The sequence below is a fragment of the Oxyura jamaicensis genome, chromosome 8, assembly GCF_011077185.1.
Source record: "Oxyura jamaicensis isolate SHBP4307 breed ruddy duck chromosome 8, BPBGC_Ojam_1.0, whole genome shotgun sequence".
NCBI lineage: Eukaryota > Metazoa > Chordata > Aves > Anseriformes > Anatidae > Oxyura > Oxyura jamaicensis.
The window spans coordinates 9,364,289-9,386,257 of record NC_048900.1 but is presented as its reverse complement, the minus strand read 5'-3'; the positions used below and the strand labels follow the sequence as shown (position 1 = coordinate 9,386,257).

Genomic DNA, 21,969 nt, shown 5'->3' with positions numbered 1-21,969 from the left:
CTTGCAGAGGCCTGCTCTGAGCCGATCCTGTGAATGTTTTCAGTAGGAACGTGCCATGCGGCAGGGACAGCGACATCTTCCTTCTCCCTCTTTGCTGGACATGGTGCATCTGCACCTGTTGGTAACACAACCCTTGAGAGGTGTACGTAATGTCAGTGGTCGCTCTGGAAAGGTTGTTCCCTTCGTGTTCAAGGAGCTCCTGTAATCAGTACGCTTAGGAGAGCTTCCTTTTATTTTCCCTTTGCTTTAAGTTACTGTCTCAGGGATGTCAGTCTGCGCTGCAACGAGCTGCTTCTCTCTGGTGTCCAAAAATAGGTCTTGTTTGGGGAGAATTTAAGGCAACTCTTGAATCATTTAGAGGACAGATGTGCCTGAACTGAATCTTGTGCAAATGTTAGCATTTTTGTATGGCACTTTTGGAAAGAAAAGCTTAGGCTGTTTGGTAAGATCAAACTGTGGAAACACTGCTCTTACCTTCAGGTTCTACTCATTTAAATTTGTTTTTGGGTTAGCTGTAATGTGTACGTTTCACTTTTTTCTTACCAGTTGCTTACTTTCAGCTTGATTTTTATGCTTGTCAAAACAGTTGGGAGGAGCTGCACCACAGTGCAGCTATTGATACTCCTCTACAGCTGCCTTCACAATTAAAGAGTTGGAGGCAAGCTAGAACTGGACAGTCTCTCCTGAGAAACCTACGCTGTGATTTCAGAGCCACCTGCACTTTGAATTTCAGGTCTTTCAAAGCCCTCCCAGCCATCAGTAGAGCATAGCTAATCCGTACAGCAATAAATGTACGTGCTGTTCAGAGGGGTGAGCAGAATTTCTGCTTCAGTGGAGAATCACAGTGTGGGCCTGCCCTGGGAAGAGTACGGATATTTTTTTTCCCTCCATGTTTGGGCTTGCAGCTTTTGCTTTGGGGTTTGTGCACATCAAGCTGAAAAGTTAATGGTGGATCAGTGAAAACAGCTTTTAAAATACGCTAATGATCTGAAACGACTCGTGCTTAAGTTTCTTTGTTCTCTGTGAGATTTAATAGCAGCTGCTATTTTGAGTCACAGCGAACAAGAAGGGAACTATTGAAGACTTCTCTGTTCGGGTTAAGTCACGAAATGTTAGTTATGGGTTTGGAGCAGTCCCTGGTGTTCCCACACTGTTGCCTCACCTGAAGTTACACCTTGTGCCTGAGACAGTAGATCTAGTGATTGATCTCCAGGACTGTCTGGACATCAGGGCTGCTTGCTTCCAAGTCAGCATAAATTATTGCTCTTGCCATGAGGAAGGGAAGGCTGCATTCCTGCGTGCAGCTGCAGGAGCTGCTCTGCTTTCACCAGACGTGCTGCCTGAGTTTGCTCAACTCAGGGAGGGATTCTGTTCTCAGTGAGTTTGCACCTAGCCTTTCGTGTTGCTTTTGTTCTGGGCATAGAGAAATGCTCGATGGAGGTGCTGTGCCACGTTACAGGCTCTATACCACATGGACTGTGGCTAAAGACGCCTGCTGAATGAATATGCAGGGTCGTCACAGACGGGAGGAGGCAGAGTGCTGGTGGTCCTGAGAGGTGGGAAACTTCACTTCCAAGCAACAGCCAGTCTCAAGCAGCCTTGCCTTCTGTGCAGTTGCATTCCTGATGCGCAGTCAGATCCTCCCTGCCACTGTTGCAGCAGGGCCCAGGTTGTCCTGTGCATGTGTACGTACACACACCGAAAGAGTTCTCGGTCCCCTCCCTGGCTTAGAGGGCTCTTGGCAGGCTTGAGGCATTGTGTTTGAGCTGGGGATGAGATCAAGAAGAACTTCCGAATAGAAGCCGTGTTGCTCACGTTTTTTATACACTGCAGTTGTGTTCTTTTAAAGCATGACTTGTGATTGAAGGCAGTGTATTGATGATACTGCTAGAAATGGATGTCTTGCTTCTCTGCGGAGTGCTTTTTGTGACTGCAGATGCAAAAGTAGTTATTAATGTGGTTGTGAAAATGTGCCCTGTTTTAAAATGCTGGTTCACAGCCAGTGCTCTCTTTCCTTTTCCGTGTTAAGGGATTTAATGTTGCTCCATACAGCTCACTGAAGATTGCTGCCTTAGCATAAGCAAAACAGGAAAAAAACATTGGTGTGTATCTATAATGAAGGGCTGGAGTGAGCTGTGGTTACGTTCTCTGTAATTTTGGATCTTTTGTTTTCTTATGAAGAAACAGGCAGTCATAGCTGGAAGAGGAGTTCAGGGGTGCTGGAATTAAAAGCATGAGAACATTTCACTGCAGAATGATTGAAACCACGTTTCAGAAAAATAAGGGACTTAGAGTTTCAGCACAGCTAATTGTTCTGAGCGAGAGTTAGGAAATAGGACTGTGAAAGGTGATGAAGGACAGTAACATTGCAATTAGTATGAACAAGTAACTACCTGATGAGATAGGGATTTAAGATGTGCAAGTGCATGCTCCTCATTTCCAGCTTAACTGAGACATGAGACTGTACCTGCTGCAACTGGTGCTTATAAGGACTTCGATACCCCTCGAAGTGTGGTAGTTTCTGATAACTTCAGCTGCTTCAGTTGGCCTCTGAGGGCTTCTGTCTAGTTCAGAGGAAAGCCATCACCTCAGAGGAAGAGGAGTTGGTAGGTGTGACTGACCTGGCCTGCCTTCTTTACCTGCCCCCAGCCCAGTAAGTCAGATCCCGCAGCTTCCTTGTCTGCTCCTCTGGTGGTGAGACACCTGGCGTTGGAGTGACTAACACCTGGCTGATGCAGGTGGAAAAGGAGCAACAGGTTTTTATCAACACCAAAAGTCTGCTTTTGTGACAGCCTGCAGCCTGGAGAAATAGCGCTCAGTCTGCGACTGCGTGCGGGTGTGTTTACACGCAAGTGTGTGTATGCATGAAACTGCTCAAAATGTGGTACCTGACTGCGGTGTGCTGCAGCATGGATTGCTCCTCGTTGGAGGAACCTATGCTGCATATGCTTCCAATAGAGGTGGTCTCCAAATTGTTAACGCAGAGGTAATTCAGAGTCTAAACCTCAGGCTCATGCCAGTGGTGTAGGCAAATCCTGACCCATTACTATCGTTAACTGTCATGGATGACTGTTATGGCTGTGCTTTAGATTTCAGATCTTCTGTCAGAAGGATGCTGTACCCAGTTTTCTTGCTTGCGCAAAGACCTGCAGCAGCCGTGTGTCTCTTTGTAGGACAGGCTCTGCTTTTGCAGGGTGTGAACTGATGGTTGTGTGAATTCATGTGGGGTCAAACCAGCCACGTGGCTGTTATGTCAGTATGTCCTGGGCAATCGTTTGCTTTAATGTGGCAGGGGACTCTAGTGTTCAAGTGCAGTTGAAAACCACACAGTATTCTGAATTTGCATAACATGGTCAGACTCAGAGCCTGCATGAAGACCTTCGGTGGCCTTTGGGCCTCCAAGCCGAAGGGGTTGCTGGATGGATGTTACCTAGAATGTCCAGGGGCCGTGCACTACATGCAGCATGAGATGCTTTTCTCATGCAAGTGTTTGTGTAGGTGCCGGCTGCCTTATTACAGAAATAAATCCATTTGCACTCAAAAGCAAAGCTGTTTAGAACTGAAAGTACCAAAAAAGTGGAGGTGTTAGTTAAGCCATCACCTGGTTTTCCATTTGGGTCTATTTTCTTTAGTTTTCTTGCATGGGCCTTTTGACTAGCAAACTTATTTTTGCTAATTATCTTAAATGTGTTTAGCGATATTGACAGTATAGAATGTTCTGAAGTAATAAATAGTGTTGTTTTTTTTTAACTGTTGCTTTAGTTTTTCCTTATTAAAAATAACGTTGCTGAAGGTACTCTATGACTGCATGGAAAAGGTTGATTCGAATTCTTTCTGTCTTGCAGAAACTAACTTGTCACCTTACACTTTGTGACATGGTATCACCCCAGTAATTGTTTTGCTGTTATTTTTGTCTTTGGAAGTAATATGTTATGTAGTGGTGGCTAGGAATTTCTTAAGGTTTAGTCCTCTAACAGCTTTGATAAACAAGTATCTGTAAACTGTACACTGATATTTTTAGACATGTTTTGGGAATAAGTGAAAAAAAGTTGAGGGAGGCGATGCTGAGGGAATATTAAAATGTTATTTATTCATTTAAAATCAAGACGTTGACCTTGTTTTTTCTGTGTTCTTTAACAGGCTTCCTCTTTGGCATGTCTTTTGTGAAGACGGTCTTTCATCTGCAGTGCAATATGCTTCAAGTGATGCTTGCGCCCTGGCAAGTGATGGTGAAAACATCCAGGAAAAGGTATGTTAAATAAATCATGTTAATTAGCTACTTAGTCTGACTTTTTACTTGAAAAAATAAAACTGAATCATACACTTTGGTTCATGGCCTTCTTGGCTGGAATGTTTGATGTTACTCACTTGCTCTGTGAACCATGATATCTGCCTGGTTTTGTTTCCTGTACTCCATGTGTTGCTCTTATCTGACAATACAGCTGGACAGGTTTTGGGGGGAGGGAGACAAATAGTCAAGCTAGTAATGGTGGCCCAGTGTTTTCTTTTATTTGGGGCACTGGCTGTCAGAAGCGGTTATTGGGGACTGTACGTGGCTCTGTAGAGACCACAATAACAACTGATGGCCTTGTTAAGTCTTTGCTGCGGTATACACATTGCGTCTGTGTTGTGTTAGAAATCCAGTGCACCACCGGCTGCTATCCTAAATAGAGGGTTTAAGATAAATTGTTTCATTAAGTTTGTCTTCATTGTTTTTACATCCCCTCTAATAAAAATTAACAAAACTAAAATAGGTACATAAAATACAAATTAAGATTGTCTCCTCCTTACTTACATTGCTTGGCACTATTGAGTGTAATTGGTTCCCTCCATCGTGGGTTTCTGCATATATTGATTCCATAGTGAGTTCTCAAGCAGTTGAGTCGTATCAGAAAGTCATGGTGATTCAGTTTTATTTAGGTAAAGAATCATCTGAATCATCCTATGATAAGCGCAGATAACCTTGATGTTAAGGGCATCCCATTTCCTCCTTCAGTCAGTAGTAGTGTCATGGTCCTGATTCCATGAAAATTCTATATGCCACACAAAAACTGGAAAATCATGTCAAACATTCTAATTGACTCAAGTAGTGAGCTGTCTGGCTAGAAAAACTTTGTCTGTTTCTTACACGTTTCAATGTTTAGGGCAGCTTATTTTTTTGCCAACTTGTACATCCAAATAGCATTCTGTTTTATTCTTTTGGCTGCCTGAATTTGGCAGACAAGCTGTGCTTTAAAGCCATAAGAACCCAGGATGTGTGTTTTTTCTTTTTTTTTTTTTAAAGTCCTGCTTAGGTTAAATGGCTGATAAAATACACCTGGAAAGATCAAGTGAGCCTTGAGATTGGGAAGCTGCTGGTGTATGTCTTCCTGCTTTCTTCAGCATTGTTCCCTTCATTCCATTAGCATTGCTGCATTATTAAGATAATTTCTCAGCTTAAGCCTAAAGATGTGAAAGCTCATACATCATGCTGTAATTTTTATTTATTAAAGAAAAATGTCTTAGGTGCGTGAGAAGTCTTAAGCATTCGGCTGTTACTTCTTACCAGGCTGCTGGAGTTGTCCTGTAAGAAGGAACAGTGTTTCAGCTCTTGTTCAGTTTTCCTTAGATGTCTTCTTGAGTCATCGTTGGTGCTTAGTCTTGTATGGCATAGTGGCCTGTTCTGGGGTCCAAACACTAGCACTTCTGTTTGACCGGAGAATTTTAGATTGCCCTTGTAAAAACAAGGGGTATGGGAATTCCTACCAGATTTATTCTCGTATTTTAAATTATCACTGTAGGAAGAATGTTCTCAGAAATAACTTGTGTATCATGTAGACACTTTCCTTTAAAAAAAAAAAAAAGTTTTGTAGAGTGAAGTAAATTCATTAGTTACACAGCCTGATGCTTATAGAGTGTTTTCTTCATAAATTGCATATTCTTGCTCTGTGAATTCATTGCACCTGACAAGAAATCTTTAGTTGTAAAAGCAAAAGCTTTTTAAAAGGGTCACAACAGACTTAGGAATTTATTGTAGTTTCACTGATAAGACTGCTATATCACGTGTGCCAGATGTTACCTTGTAGTCCTTTTTGAATGGTTGTCTTCTGAAAGCCATTGTAGGATCACTTTTCTTCCCTTTTTTGGGCAGTACAGGAATAGGGAGGATTTGTCAACACAGCAGGCTATGGTAGAGTGATGGACTTGCCTTAGCACAGCAACTGAATGGCCTCAAATGTGCCCGTGAAGGTTTAACTGAATTGATGTAATTTGCTGTAGCCCTTGTACGGATGAAAATTTAAACATACATGGGCAGTGGTTCTGAAGCTTCATAAAGCTTAGTTTCTTGTTGATGTTTTGGTGGTTGTAAAGGTAGTAATCAGTCTCTACCAAAGCTAGCTCCTCTTCTTAGAATAAGAAGGCATTTGTTACTGCATACGTACTGTTTTACCTTTTAATACACTAGAGGGAAGAGACTAGTCCCAGACTGGAGTCTGAACATGCAGACTCAAGTACACAGAGTTACTCCACGGAAGAGCTACTTGATGACTCTACAAAATCTGACCAGGTAAGCGTGTTATTTTACTCTCCTTACACTCTTCAAATGCTTCTTGTATTTCAGAGTCTTTCATTTTGAGTTGTCTAAAGCTCTTGGTAACCATCTAGGTAACCATCTATCACATTTCACTTGCACATAGGGTTGCTGCCAGACTCATTTCCAAAGAAGAGGAAAACCTGTGAGCTAGCAGATCTTGCATTTCCCATGTGCATAAGTAATAGTAATTTAGTATTTGTAGGTACTGAGTAAATCTTTCCAAGGTAAATTAAAGATGGATGTTATAGGTATGGATGTCTCTCTTAAAAAAACCTCATTGAAATATTTTATATAGGTCAGATGTGGTGATTGTAGCAGTCACTTTTTAGCTTCCATCTTCCATGCCTTTTGTCAGTTTTACTTCCTTTGTTTAAAACGAAAGCATTTTCCAAAGGGTTTTGTTTTAACTATGTGCACGATTGTTAATATTAATTCAGTGCCAGGTGCTAAATGTTACAAAGCCCACTGTTACAGATGGCTTAACGCACATCTGTGCTCTGTAGGTTATAAGACAACATAAGTAGGATGTACTTCTGATTATATATATTATTGCATAGTTTAAATATGTAATTCTGTGGTGTAAACCTGGACTTCTTCATGTTTAGTTAGATGACTCAGAGTAATCCTGGTATTGATAAGAGACTCTTGTCTAAAGTATTTTTTGTTGACACAAAGAACAAACCTGTTTTGGAGGTTGTGTACTCTTCCAGATTCAGAAATACTTAATTTTGGTTAGGCTGTGAACATGCTTATAAAACTGTAGAACTAGAATTAGTACACCTCAAGATTACTGAATTCTCAAAAGTGTAAATGATTTATCTTTAAGTTACAGCACAGAATAGACTTGTAAATGCATTTCTGAGCTCCATTGGCGTGTTAAAATTGAAAGCCTTCCCCAAAACTCAGCTGAGGATGAAAATTAAACTGTATTGAAGCATGCAAATAGAACTGCTCGTTTCAGTGGTTGAAATATTTAAGTTAATTTTCTTGTGGTTGTCTTTTTGTAGTCTTTTCCCCAGGGTTGTTGCATATGCTTCTCCGGTTAATATTTTTATACTGTTGTTGTAGGCTATGAAGGAGTGTTGTAACTGGCCTGAAGTAGTACTGAATGCCAGCTAGGTTTATGAAGAAAGAAAACTTTTTCTAATCTGTCCTACTGTCTGATTTTTCAGGTTTATTGATGACAGAAATATCAATTACTGAACTGTTAAAATTTCGTAGTAGGTGTTCTTGTAAGAACTCTCTGTTCAAGTTTTAGAAAACTTACGTTCATCTGTAATTTTTTCACAGGCTACAGAAGTAAGTGAAACAAGCCAGCCTGAAGCTCAGACTCCACCTTCAGTAGATATAAATGGAGCTTCACCTAGCATAGTTGCAAGCACTGAAAATAATTCCAGTTCACCTACCTCAGAGATATCTACAGTCTCACAGCCTGAGTAAGTTTTTTTTAATTCCATTGTTTTGGTCTTTGTCAGAATACCACTTTTCCTGATATCATTAAAAGGGTTACCTGTTCAGGTGTAGCAGGGATGAGGAACTGTATTTCTCTAGACTGGTACATGCTATTATTTTGCTGTTCTTTGATTTATGGTGTCAGCACTAATGGAATATGCCATCACTTAATCTGCAGATTAAGAGTTGCATACTTGCTCGACTGTTGCCATTACCAGTTTTAAGGCCCTGCTCTGAAAGGGGGAAATTCAATGTCTCTTATATGCTGTGTAATCTGTATTATAAAAGCCACCAGGTCTTCAACATCAGGATTTCTGCCTCTCACAAATGTGCTGCACATCTGTGATAATGAGCATCATGGCTGAGTGATGGCTTCTGCTTTCAGTGAACTGAAAGCAGGTTTTGGGTCTTGCTCCAGGACTGGGAACAGAGCAGTCTTAAATGAGTTCTGTTATTAAGATACTTACAAATAAAAACAACATTTTAGTATAAGCATATCCAAGTTGTTTGTAAATCTAGTACTTAGTGCATTGTAAAGCTACCTCTCCTGCTGTAGGCAGAGTCCTTCGAGAATTGATGTCCCTACTTTTGTTTCCATTCTTTTGTGGAATGCTGTGCAGTCAAATTTGAATAGTAGTATAGAAATTCATGTGTATATATTTCTAGGTACTTACACAAAACTCTCCTTGTCCTTTTCTGCTTAAGGGTAATTTTTTTTTGTCTGCTAATAAAGATCTAGTATTTTGACAGATAAAATTTAACACATTAAAAGTGAAGTAGAATTCCCTAGTTCTTCATTTTTTTTTGTGTGTCCAGTTTTGCTGATTTACTGAATTCAGTGGTCTTAGCATAGAAAACGTCTGAAAATCTTGTTGTCTGATCTTACCGGGTCTGCCGGGTCTAATGCTTAAGTACCTTTAAATGTCCTTAATCACAAGTCTTGGAAAATCAAGCTTGCAAAACTTTCAGTTTTCATAAAGCAAAACTGGGATGTAACTTCAGTGTTTCTTTTTAGAGCTTTTGTGGACTGCTGTACCAACTTGTTTATATAACTAGATGCAGGCCCTACTGTTGTCAGGGGCTGGAGAAGATTCAGGATCTTTGTTTAAAAGAAAAGGCTCGGTATTGTGGACTTGTTGAAAATAATCTTGTGCTACTGTATTTCCAGAATGCTAGAGTGGTGAACTCAAAAGACTCAAACTATCAAACAAAGGAGTATTGAAACTTGTTTTGGAGCACCTGATTTATTAGTCGTGGGGAGTAGTGCTCTGATCCTAGTACTCTTTGTGGGAAGAAAGGACAGGTTCAATAGAGGGGACATAGCATATTTATATATTTTTTTCAAACTCCAGTTTTACTTTAAATACTAATTTGTAGTCTATTTTACTACGGACTATCTTAATACCCAAGAGGGGTGTGGGTGTAGTCCAGCTCCATAGTTAAACAAGATTTTTAAAAAGATTCAGGTGCTTTTGTTATTGTTAGACAACATTTTTTTCTGTCTTAGATGCTAATTCTTATCAGTGTAACGAATTGCAGCTCCATTAGGTGTTACTGGTCTGATACTGCAGCAGGACCTCTTAGTCAAAATATTCTGGAAGTAATTTTATTCCAGACTACTTCAAAATAAATCCTTTCTTGCTGCCATTGTAGCTTATCTGTGTGGCCCTAATTTGTGGAAAGCTTATTGAAAAATAATTTGCCCTCTTCTGGTTTTAAATGACAACATCTGCTATGTTAATGCACTTTAAAAAAGAAGGCAAAGCTACTAACAAATGAAAGCGCACGAAGCGGGGCTCGGGGGGTGCTACAGTTTTTAGGCTTGTGCTACTCCTGCCAAATCTAGATCCTGAAGGCCAGGCAGGTACACCCTGATATCTATCTCCCTCTATATGAACTTAGAGATATATGAAATTCAGGAAGCAGAATAAAGGCTTTTAATTAGATCTGGTTTATAATCTCCTAGATTTCAATATGAAACTCATCCCTGCATTGGAGAAGAAAGTTACAGAAGTTATTGACTGAAAGTTACCATTTGTCCATCTTCCCCTCCCCGCCCACTCCATGATTCCTAAAGAGCATGTAGGGAGGTTTTCTTTTCATTTTTGCCCTAGCATTTGTCTGATGCAGTATGTTTGTTCTCCTTGGGAAAGCAGAATTAAAGCAATGGGCAGATAAGCAAGTTCAGGCTGTTCACGCAGCATAGGTAATGATCTACTGGATGACATCATTAGTATTGCACTAGCAGGAAAAAAAAAGAACTAATGGAAAGTCTGGCAGGCTCTGCCACGTAGTGTTATGCCACACCTTTCCTTGTATAGGTTTGGCCAAGTTCTGTTCTGTCTGTTCCCCATTGACTTGGTAACATTAGGAGCTTTTAGGGATGGGGCTCTGTCTCCTGTTCAAGATTCTTTGTTGAAAGAGAAAGAAGATTGCTGGCATTCAGATGGTTGTGAAACTTGTAGTGTGTAGTAGCGATGGGCAAAAGTATCCATTGCAGTGTTTGTGATAAGTGGGAGTTCTGGGAGATGGGAAGCTAGCTTTGAGTTTATTTGCTGGGACTGGAGCGTGGAGAAGAAATTCTGTTCTTGCACAACTGGGAGTGCTGTCCCACAAGTACGGCATAGTTCATTCCCCTTCTGTTTTCTTAATTATTTCTGAGATTGTTGCTTTTTTAAAACTTTCAAATATCTTTAGTTTATCTAGTTGATTAGCAGGGCTACTTGTCTTATCAGAAGGGTAAAAAGCATATTATTTCTTTCCTTCAGTGCAATAGAAAATTCCCGTGCTGATATCCCTGTAGTCAGCTCTAGTGAAGCTGAACAGTCAGAACCTGACTGTGATATTGGTGGGACACTTGAGGCTGACCCTCAGAGTGAGCCTTCCTCTTTTGTCAGTCCACCAGAGAGGTGAGTATTGAAGTAGGTTGTGAGACTGAATAATTTAAAGGTAATTGTTCTTTTCTGTCCTGGCCTTGCAACAAAGATCTGCATGTGCTTGCTTATCTGCATTTGTATGTGTGTTTTAATATTGTACATGACTGAAAATGTGATCGTTTTGTAGGTCCTAATGCTCTAAAATTTTCAGCCTTGCAGGCCAACATATAGAGAACATATCTTCTTCACATGGCAAGGGAAAGAAGACAAAATCTGAGTTTGAATCAAAAGTTGCAGCAGCTGAAAAGGGGGCAGATCAAAAATCTGCTCTGAATGCCTCTGAGAACTTAAAAAGGGAGGTAAGCAGTACTGAGATCCTGCTCAGCATGCACAGGGGTACAAACACCTGTGTTAAATAATCAACGATGTTAAAGATGAGTAATCTCTATCACTTTTTTGATTGCCACTGTATAAATGCATAGCTCTTGCATCATAAGCACTGTGTGCAGGTCTGATGTTGCCCTCTCAGTAAAGGTTTTAAAATGGAAGAACAGGGCGGCAAGCAGATGCTAAGCAGCAAGCAGATGGCTAGAGGCAAAGACGACACTTGGAGGAAATATAAAATGTTTGCTGTGTTGTTATTCTTTCCTAGGTATCTTGTTTGCCCAGTGTTAAAATTTGGGTTACTTAGCTAGACAAGACTTAGTCTGAACTGTAGGACTGCCCTTATGTTCTTATTGAGAGGCATTTTATAAAGCTTGTTTGTTTTATATAAGTGAAGAATGTCCAAGGCCACAGTAACACCATATTTTGCTATTTTAGGATCACATTTTGATTGTCACTAATAACTTTGTTAACTTTTCAAATGTGTGGTCTATCTTAGAAGTTATTCCCACTGAACAGGCTGCAGTGTGCCTTAAAATGTAGTCAGAAAGAATATTCTAAAGAATTTGACTACAAAAAAAGGTGTAAATTGATTTTTTTAAAAAAGCTTTAAATAAAGCTTTTTTAAAAATAACCTAATTCTTTAATGACTGAATTAAATAATTGTGGCATTGTATTACGTCATAGATAAGCAAGAGCATTGTTTGCTCAATTGGCTTTTTGACTTGTCACTTTCCTCATAGTCCGGTCAGGATCAGATATTTCTGAAATTTCTTGGGAGAAGAAAATAGGCATTTTTTAAGGTCCTCTCATTTCAAATTATGTGGTGATGTATATTTGGATATGTCAAATCTGAAGTTCAGTTGCACTGTACGTCATGTGAAGAATTCTGTCAAGTCACTTTTATCTAAGTATCTGTTACTTCTCTCTTTTTGAGGGCTTTCAGTTACAGAACTGTGTGAAATACTTAAGTGCAAAGATGTCAACCTACAAAGCAGTCCTTCTGGAAATTACATGTAAAATGTTGGCTGCAAACAGCAAATCTTCCTCGCTGTAAATGCCTAGCAAAAGATTTTTTCACGTGATATGCTGGAAATATGTTTGTATGACGAAGTTAAGACTTCAAATGTTAGTATTGCCTATGGTAAAATTAAAGTGTAATTACTTTGGCAAGTTCAAAACATGTTTTCTGTATTAAACATTTTTTAAAAAAAATATCTACTTCTGCTGGTTTTTGTGGTTTTTGGAAACTCCAGGAGACCTCTGGAATTCTGTCATGATCAGCATTTGTCTTTGAAGATTTCTGCTACAGGGAAACCTTTTTTTCTTAGGGAGAGGAGAAGCAAAAATCTTTAAGACAAAGCAGATGTTTTTATCAGACAGAATGTTTACATTGTACTTGAAATGTAGTAATTCAACGACAAAAATTGCCAGCATCTCAGTGAAAGTCTAGAATTCTGGGAGGAGGCCATCACATGTTTATCTACCTTGGCACTACCTTTTCAGCATGTGTTCAAATGATGGATCTCCTGTTGACTTGATGTAGAAGTTGAGCAGGCGTTGCTTTTTTTAAAAAGCATTAAAATTCATCTTTGTTTCAGTATTTGTATTGAAAAATATTCCCAATTGATGGTGTTTTGTTTTTTCTTCTTCCAGAAAGACTATAAGAAAACAGGAGAAATTGACCCTACGTCTGTGATAACTCCAAAGGATCCTGGAGATATTCCGACATTTGATGAATGGAAGAAGAAAGTCATGGAAGTAGAGAAAGAAAAGAGTAAGTTCAGGATTCATTTGTTTGCTTTAAATACAGACTGCTTTAATCTTCTCTTAAATCTGAATAGTGAAACTAGCTGAATCCAGCATGCAGCCAGTAGGTTTGCATTCCTACTAAAATTACATGAGTAATGGCATTTATTACATAAAGCAATGACAGCTGTTCCCTGCAAGTGAAAACATTTGTTGTGTGTGTTATAATACCAGTATTTTCTGTTTGTAGGTCAATCAATGCACCCTTCTGCTGTTGGTGGACAGCATTCCACAAAAAAGGTTCAGAAAAACAGAAATAACTATGCCTCTGTAGAGTGTGGTGCCAAAATTCTGGCAGCAAATCCAGAGGCAAAGGTAAGCATTCACTAATTATTAGCATGCATTACTTCAGTTTGCTGTCGTGCAAAAGGTAGTGCAAAGTACAGTTACGTAAAAGTGAACACTGATTTTTGAAGTCATCTTCTGTTTTGGGGTTTATTGTGATTCTGGGTTTAGGTAAAAATGGAATGTAAACTGCGGTCTGTCCCTCTTATTTAAGAGGGATTTCTGTAGAGAAAAACTTCTCTTTGACTGAAATATTTGGAAGGGGGAGGAGAATCTGCTCAGTATAGAAATTGGACAAAATTGTATAAAATAGTTCACCATAGTAAATAAGCTGTGATAGCCCCAAACTGATGTGGTATGCTGTCTCCTGTATATTATTGTGCTTAAATGTTACGAAACCTGGTTTTGGGTCTTCATAACTAATACTAAGTTTGTTTTCGTAGAGTGGGAGGGCATGGGAAACTCTTGGTGGTGGTGATCACCTTCCATACAACATAAAATACTGATTGTTGTATTCTTTATACAGAGCACGTCTGCTATTTTAATGGAAAATATGGACCTTTATATGCTGAATCCGTGCAGTACTAAAATCTGGTAGGTTACTGAGGTTTGCCTGTACGTAAAGGCTAATTCTAGTTTTCCATTGCAATGGGGGTGTGCATGTACTGTGGAACTGGCTGGATCTTGGTGCGTTGTGCCTGTGAAATGTAAGTAAGGAGCTTTAACTGATTTAGCAGAAGGCAATGAATTGTGTCCCCTGTAGAATTATGTCTCTGAGTGCTATGATTAAGGAGATAACTTTATTCATTTTGTCATCTGTAGTTGTGACATAACTGTAATTCAGAAGAAAAAGAGCTGAGCATTCAAGTAAAGCTTTTGGTTTCTTTCCTCAGTTGCCAAATACTTGCAGGACAGATTATTGCTATTTACCATATATATAAGTAATTGGTCTTTCAGGTATGACTTAAGCAGTGATTGCTATCCTTAGTTTTCAGTTCTGTGACTTACTGTCTTCGATTTTGAAGGGATCGGCAAGTGATGCCTCCTAATTCTATAGTATTTCTGTAGTATTCTTTTATACCCAGTGAAGGATGGAGCAACAAAGTAAAGGAACGAGGAGTGTAATCCTACAGGTGAAGTGCTTCTATTAATAACTTCCTTTTTGTCTTCAAGGTTTGTTATTGAGCTTTGTGAACCAATCCAAGTAAAACAACTTGACATTGCGAATCATGAATTATTCTCTTCCACTCCTAAAGACTTTCTGGTGTCCATTAGTGACAGGTATGTTATCAAAATCAGCTCTTCTGAATGAAGAATGAAATGATTACTAAATGTGTCTTTATCAGCCATGATTTGTGTATTCTTTTATGCAAATTGAAATGCATTGTGAAATGACAGATTTTGTGTGTGTATATGATCGGATACTAGTGTTTTTCCACATTTCCTGTGTTTTTTCTTTGCAATACTTTTTCAATTCCAGAAACCTTGCTGTAGCTTCTTTTGTGTGGAGAATAGTCTTACCTTGCAACATATCTCTTCATTAAAAAGCACAATGCAGCTATAATGCAACTCAAAAAAAAATAGTAATAATTTATTTTTCAGACAGGTGTTTTGGAAGACTTTGGAAGACTGTTAAATGTCTTCATAAATGTCATTTAAGACTCTTAAATGTCTTCAAACAGCAAGTTATGGAGTTTTGAATTTCATAACATGACTTTTTTTGTTTGTTTTTTAGATATCCAACAAACAAATGGATTAAACTAGGTACTTTCCATGCCAGAGATGAGAGGAATGTCCAAAGCTTTCCTCTGGATGAACAGATGTATGCCAAATATGTTAAGGTAACTTAAGCAGAAATGCTTTTGCAGGGTTGTCTGAAAATGAAGTGTTTGCTGGTCTTACCTTGTGTCTGGAGACACGTGTTATGGCATGCGTTGCCATTAATTGCATTAGTTTCGTTAGTGGCCCTGGTTTTATTGGCCACATACTAAATGTCTATCACACAGTCACAAGTGTGTTACTTTTCTCAAATGGTACCTGTAAATGTGTTGGAAAGCATGTGTTACCTTGTGTCCAAGAACTTCCTTAGTTGCTATCTGAATGGAGAAAAATCCAGGTGATATTCTGATTTGCTTGACTTACCAAACCGTCTTTTGAATATATGATTAAAAATATAATCCTATTTTGTCTTTTGGCTGTATCTGCTTGTGTGTATGAATGTACATGTATGCACATACATACACGTTCTCCTGGAGCACAGATTAGAATAGTGTATTTCATGATATGTTTGTGCAGTATTCCGCTGTATAGTTGTAGGTGAATGTTAAAGAGTAAACATTTAAATTCTGGTTTTGCTTGACAGACTCAAAGTGCACTTTTGCATTTTTTCAGTCATAACTGTTACTCGAGCAAATTACTTAGAATTACTGCTACTGGAGCTAAATGTCTCAAATTACAACTTCAGAAGGCTTTTCACATTACTGCAACACAGGTTTTGGGGAATTACCACTTTGCTTTTTAAAAATAAATCTGACTTTGTACATTCATTTGCTTAAAACATCTTAATTAAAAGAAGCCCATAACACCTTGCATGATGCATCTGGTTATTTTTTAAAGCAAGCATCAGTGCAACATACAACTGAATCTCAAAGCTGAGACTGAAGTCCACTGAAGTAATATGACCCATTCACTTCCTGCATTACTGGGGCAGTGAGTGGAACTAAAAAACAAAGCAACTGCTTCATCATGGTAGCTACTGAAGTTAGGTTTGCTTGATGGGAAAGATCCCTGTCTTGCATTTGCCATGATCTCAGACCTATCAAAATAGCTTGCAACAGTGTTTATTCAGAGGATTCAACCAGAATAAAATTCCGTAAATAATGTGGTACTTGCACAGGGTTAAAAGCATTACTGAAGATACGGGGATGTAGTGGAGCTGTAATCCAAATAAAATGCAGACTTTTTAGGCTCTCTTCAGCAATGTTACCTCGTAATTAAGGTGCTTACAAAAATTGAATGCTGGAATGTGCTATTAAATTGTTTTGTGCTTTCTTCAAGAGGTAGCTGTGATAGTTATCTATTGAATTTATATACCCAGAAATTCTGCATGAGTCGGGATAAAGACCTCATTTATTTGTAATTGTGCTTTCTGGGTGAATTAATGCCTTAAGGTAGCTAGAATCTTGACTGTCACTGAAACTCCAGAATTATACTGGATGCTTCAGCAATTAATCTCCTGGAGGATATGGTATTTGGCCTTGAATAATATACTGTGGTAATTTTTTTAAAGGACTGTTATTGTAATGTTTTTACTTCATAGCATAAAATGTAAGCAAGTTCTAGGAGTGCCTAGTCTGCAGGAAAAGAGTCCAAAAAAAAAAAATCAGAAAGGTTTATTTTTTGAAGTGGCTTAATAAATGACCTGAAATTGATTTTTTTGTAGGAGTGTTTTTGTGGAAATAGTTATCTTGATCTCACTTGCAAATTATTACAGTCCTTCATTGAGAGTGTCTACATAGTGTGATAGTGGTTTAATAAATGCATTCTACACTTCCAAGCTGAATTTAGACTAAATACCAGAGTGTAGTTAAGTTCTCAATAGAAATACGCTGAATGAAGCTTCCAAATGTATAAGACGTTCTGTGCACGTTCTTCCAGTAGTCTCTATAAGTTGGAGCATGTTTCATTGAACTCAAAGCAGTAGCAGTACATAGAATGCATGCTATGATTATTTTCTTTTGTGTCACTTTCTGTAATCTGTGCTCTTTAAAGGGGAAAAATTATACATAGTGAATATAACTCACCTCAATATTCTGTCTGGAATCGTGCTGCCTAGAAAAATTGAATAACTTCACAAAGTTTATTAATAAAATGTGTTGCATGTTAATTGCTGTCTGCAAGGTTATGAGGGCTAAATGAAATCTGCTACCTAAGCAGATGAAATAGTATTGCAACTTTATCCTTCATAACTTGTCATCCTAGACATTATAGTAGTGAATTGAAAACAGCAAAACTCTGTAGTTGCCTGTGGCATGTGTTTGGCCTTTGTACTGACATCTTTTTTTTTTTTTTCTTTTCCTTTCTCTTGCTTCAGATGTTCATCAAGTACATAAAGGTTAGCAACCTCTTCTTTTGGAATGTTGAATGCATAGGGCTTGGGGTTTCTCTGCAGCTTGGCACATTAATGCATGGCAAGAATAAAGCTTTCAGTCTTTTCTGTTCTGGTGTTCTGGGCACTCTGCAAATCCCTTGTATAAAAAAGTAAACAACAACAACAAAAAACTATGTTAAATGGATTCTTAACTCCATGGGTCTTTTGGTCTTTTATTTTAAGTACCTTTTATTCTGTAGGTGGAGCTGATATCACACTTTGGATCAGAGCATTTTTGTCCCTTAAGTCTTATAAGGTAACGTTAAGTATTTTGCTTTATCTTTCTACCTCTTTGCAATGTGGATTAGTGTGTTCTAGCAAGAGCTGGGAAACAAATTCTGATATTCAGCGTACCTAAGTTAGCTGGAAATACTGCAAATCAAAGTAATTGCCGAAGATGACCTGCTGCATCATGTTCTTCATGCATTTAAATAAACTTTGCATCTTTGAATTCAGTTTCCCATTATGTGAGGAATAGTTTGTATTTGCTGGAGGTGAGGCAGAGAGGGTAAAGAACAGGGAGCATGAGCAGCCTCCCCATGAGGACGTGAGCATTTATTTCAAGGCTGAGAAAGCAAAACAAAGAACAACTGGTATGCTAAAAAAAGCAGGTGTGGTGAGTGCTATTGAGTAGCTGCTGTGTTGCATGGCACCCCAGGTATGACCAGTCAGTAATATTTGAAACATCTAAATCAGAAGAACTGTATGTGTAGTTCTGTACTGTTCCTGAAAACAACTTTCAGTTCTGCTGTTAAAGCCGTGCTAGGACTTGAACCCAAGAAATCCAGTATTGTAAACAAAACGATATTTTTAGTGAGTAAGACTGCCTTAAATTGGATTTATTTGAATTGATTTCAGCAGAGCAGGTCAAAGAACATAGCGTGCAAAATCAGGTAGTCAGGACTTAAGGTTTGTCGAAAGTCAGGCTGAGGAGATGTATAGAGCTTGTGGAGCACTTGAGATAAGAACATCTAGATACGAGTTCAAGTTGAAAAGGAGAGCTGACCTCTTTGGAATCATTAGAGCTTAATACGGGAATTTGGTTTGGAGCAGCACTTGAGAACATGCAACAGACTGGACAGAAGTTTGAGAAATTTATCCAGCAGCGTATCTGCTGCTTGGTCTTGGCTAACTGAAGGCAACTATTGTTTATCTGATTTGTTTGTTCCATACCATGTGATGTTAACATTGTTTATCTAATCATCAGTCATGTCAGGTAATTGCACTGTTATAGACAAATGCTTGATCTTTGGTTTTTAAAACTGTTGGCAGGGTATTTGGTACTAGCATGGTTGAAGAATATGAAGAAATAGCTGATTCTCAGTATCAGTCTGAACGACAAGAACTCTTTGATGAAGATTATGGTAGGCAATAACTTGTTTTTCGTTTTGTTGTTTTGGTATACCTTATGCAAGTCTGTTGACTTGTCTCCTGTGTATGTTAAATGATTTGACTGTTCAATTTACGTTGCCTTGTTTGACATTAACCATTTCTGGGCTTTTCTCCAAGCATCCTTTTAAATTTTAAACTGTGTTAGTAACTCTGGAGGATTATTTTAAAACACTAGTCATGTCTTAATCTCACTTGTCAGGCTAGTCAATAATATCTTCGTGTACTGCCAATAGCAAAGGATAACTAAAATAATCAGAGCAGTGTCCCTAGCCTTTTCCCTAGGTTTGTTTGGACCATCAATGCTGCAAACAATTGGAAAGGGCTTATGTTGGCTGGCAGGCTTCATAAAAAATGTGTGAAAACACCTTCCCCTCATCCTACAGCCCTCATGTGGAAGATGGGGGGAGAAGCCTGTACTAAGCCCAGTTAGCTGTTTGTGAATCCAGGGGAAACTGAAGCTTGAACTCTGGATCTCTTCGTATTTCTCACTGCATTGACCTTGATATTTCAGTATGTCATTTCTGACCTTTAACTCTATTTCTGTAGCTTTATTTTTATGCTGTCAAACTGACAGTGTTGAATGACTTGTTAAATCTTGAGGTTTATTTTCATTGTTTGTGACACTTAATTATGATAGTCATAAATATTCTTCTTTATACATAGATTATCTGTTGGATTACAATACAGGGGAAGAAAAATCTTCGAAAAATCTCCTTGGTTCTGCTACAAGTGAGTATGACTTGATAGAAGAATGTTGTGCTAAAATAAAGTGAGCTATTTGACATTGGAATGACACTTCCTTATGCAACAGCTATGACTTCCTGATTTTCCTGATGAAGTAATTTGTTGTGATTCCTTCTTAACTGTATAGGAGTGAACGGTAGCAATTTGAAGATGGATGATCATAAAATATTCTAAAATCAGAACTTAATTTTTTAGATCTTTTTTCAGAAATCTTGCTTTCTGTGGGTAAGGATCCTGAGCACCTAAAACAATCTGAATTTTACATAGGGCTATAAACATTCAACATTAATATGCAGTAGAATCGTAATTACTTGGGAAACTTGGAAATCCAGGCATAATTAAGGTGCTTTATTTATAGGAAGGAATATAAAGATTTACTTCCTACAGCTTGAATGGAAGGGATGGAGAACACTTCCTAAGAAGAGTTTATGTAAATATTGTAGCTTCTGTGTCTTTCATGAGAACTGTGTATTTTTTTTTGACAAAACTGATGGTTCTTGGCTGTCTCTTGTCACTTTTCCCATTGGAAAGCCTTCAGATGTGCGTTTTGTTTGGCCAAGTATACCTGAATATTCAGTTTTAATGGTATTCTTAACTTCTGATTTATTTAGGATAATATCAGCTGTCAGACACCCTACACTGTGCCGCTATTCCTTCGGGCCCAGATAATGAAGATCTGTTACTTTCCTGTAGGTTTGCACTCAAAAGTAATGTTGTTCAGATTCAAGACTGCAACGTTAAGTTCTCAGGCTTTCCTTACAGACCATAGTGTATGAGAGCTGCAGGGTTCTTCACAACTGTCTCCTAGAACGTAGTTTTCCTTACAAAGGTTGTTGTGGCCAGGAATATTGCACATCTTAGCATGGTTTTGAATGGGGCAATAGGTAGTGGAAAAGGCAGTTTATTTCTAAATGTTAGCCTCTCACATGTGAGAGAAGGCAGGATATTCTTCTGTGACACTGTTTGTCTTTTGTGGCTGAAACCCAAATTTGAAGACAACCTGAGGCATATTGATATTCTGTCCCCAGGTGCAGTATTGCAAGATATCGTTCACGGTCTGAAAAAAAATGATTCGCTAGGGTTTAAATGTACTTAAGGCAGTGATGAAAAGATTTGAAACACCTCTTTAGTGCTTTATCAGCACAGCTGGTCACTAACACATTGCAGTGGTAATTATTTAATCCTGGCTGGTAGATCTTAGTTTTGAGACCTTTTTTCTCCATAATGTATTCCTTTTTTTGAAGGAATAATGTGTTTGGGAGTTTTGTTTTGAGGGGCTTGTGTGTGTTAAAACAAATGAGACAGAATTCCATTTTTGATTGTCTGTCTTAAATAGTGACTGATAACACAATGAGGGAGAGGCACCTCGGAGGAAGGGGATACTGAGCTTCCCAGGTACATCAATTCAAGAAACATTTTGATTTAGCCTTTGAGGGTAGTTCTTTGCTCTTCTAGCCGTTCTCTCAGACTGGCAGGCTTCTATATCAACCTTCAATTCCCCCTCTCTTTTCTTGCCTCTCCATCAATAAGAAACAATACTTCAAGTTTAACAACTTTAGATTGTCACTTTTCAAAGAGTAAAATCCTAGGTAAATAACGTAATTCAGGAACATGGTTTCTGACCCATTCTGGAGGGAGGGCAGCACTAAGACTCTCAACAGTGCTTCGTGAAGTCTAAGAATTTTGTCAGAACTTCTGGAATGCCCTTCTGTAAATTTGACCTTATCCACATAACATATATGGTTGTATGTTGGTGGGTGTGGGAGGAATGAGCAATATAGGGCCAACTTTGGTGTGTTTATAGTAAGGTGCTCTTTCACTGTTCTTCGCTTTCTAAATAAGCCTACATATTAGCTGTATTATATATGCCTATACAGAGCAGGCTCTCTTTGCATCTAGTTTTGTGACTTTTTTTTTATAAGGGAAAATACTGTTCTACTTCATAGATCCTTTTTTTTTTAAAAGAAAAAAAGGTAATCGAGATCAGTGGATATGTGTTAGTGTGTTCTCCTGGTTGCCTTGACTGATCTTGATGATAATGTTGAATGTTGAAGTGTAAGTTTTCTTCAAATCTTAAAACTTTGAATTGTTATGTTGCAGCAGCATCAGAGTTGAAAGTCTGATTCAGGATTAATAAGGTTTGCACACCAACAAAGTCAGTTCAGCCTAGCGTTCATGAATATTTATTCTGTTTGTCCTGCTATGGCCATTTTGTCTTTAAAGGTGGAATTCTTGTCTTGTACATTTAGCAAATGACATTTCTTGACTCATTTCTTGAGTGCTGTCATGACAATTGATCTAAC

The 21,969-nt window shown here is 38.5% G+C and overlaps 1 protein-coding gene across 6 annotated transcripts in view; it reads left to right on the top strand.

Moving 5' to 3' along the window:
- Positions 1-21,969, top strand: part of SUCO (SUN domain containing ossification factor) — a 40,026-nt gene that overhangs the window by 6,830 nt on the left and 11,227 nt on the right. For 4 of the 6 annotated variants that reach the window (XM_035333154.1, XM_035333153.1, XM_035333159.1 and 1 more), the window contains exons 2-15: positions 4,141-4,249; positions 6,446-6,547; positions 7,865-8,010; positions 10,795-10,935; positions 11,114-11,261; positions 12,943-13,063; positions 13,286-13,410; positions 13,907-13,974; positions 14,554-14,661; positions 15,116-15,221; positions 17,474-17,494; positions 17,731-17,786; positions 18,803-18,894; positions 19,586-19,651. In XM_035333154.1, the coding sequence (XP_035189045.1) occupies positions 4,141-4,249; positions 6,446-6,547; positions 7,865-8,010; positions 10,795-10,935; positions 11,114-11,261; positions 12,943-13,063; positions 13,286-13,410; positions 13,907-13,974; positions 14,554-14,661; positions 15,116-15,221; positions 17,474-17,494; positions 17,731-17,786; positions 18,803-18,894; positions 19,586-19,651 (1,409 nt within the window). The remainder of the gene's footprint in view (positions 1-4,140; positions 4,250-6,445; positions 6,548-7,864; positions 8,011-10,794; positions 10,936-11,113; positions 11,262-12,942; positions 13,064-13,285; positions 13,411-13,906; positions 13,975-14,553; positions 14,662-15,115; positions 15,222-17,473; positions 17,495-17,730; positions 17,787-18,802; positions 18,895-19,585; positions 19,652-21,969) is intronic. The other 2 variants (XM_035333157.1, XM_035333156.1) reach the window with 2 other exon arrangements.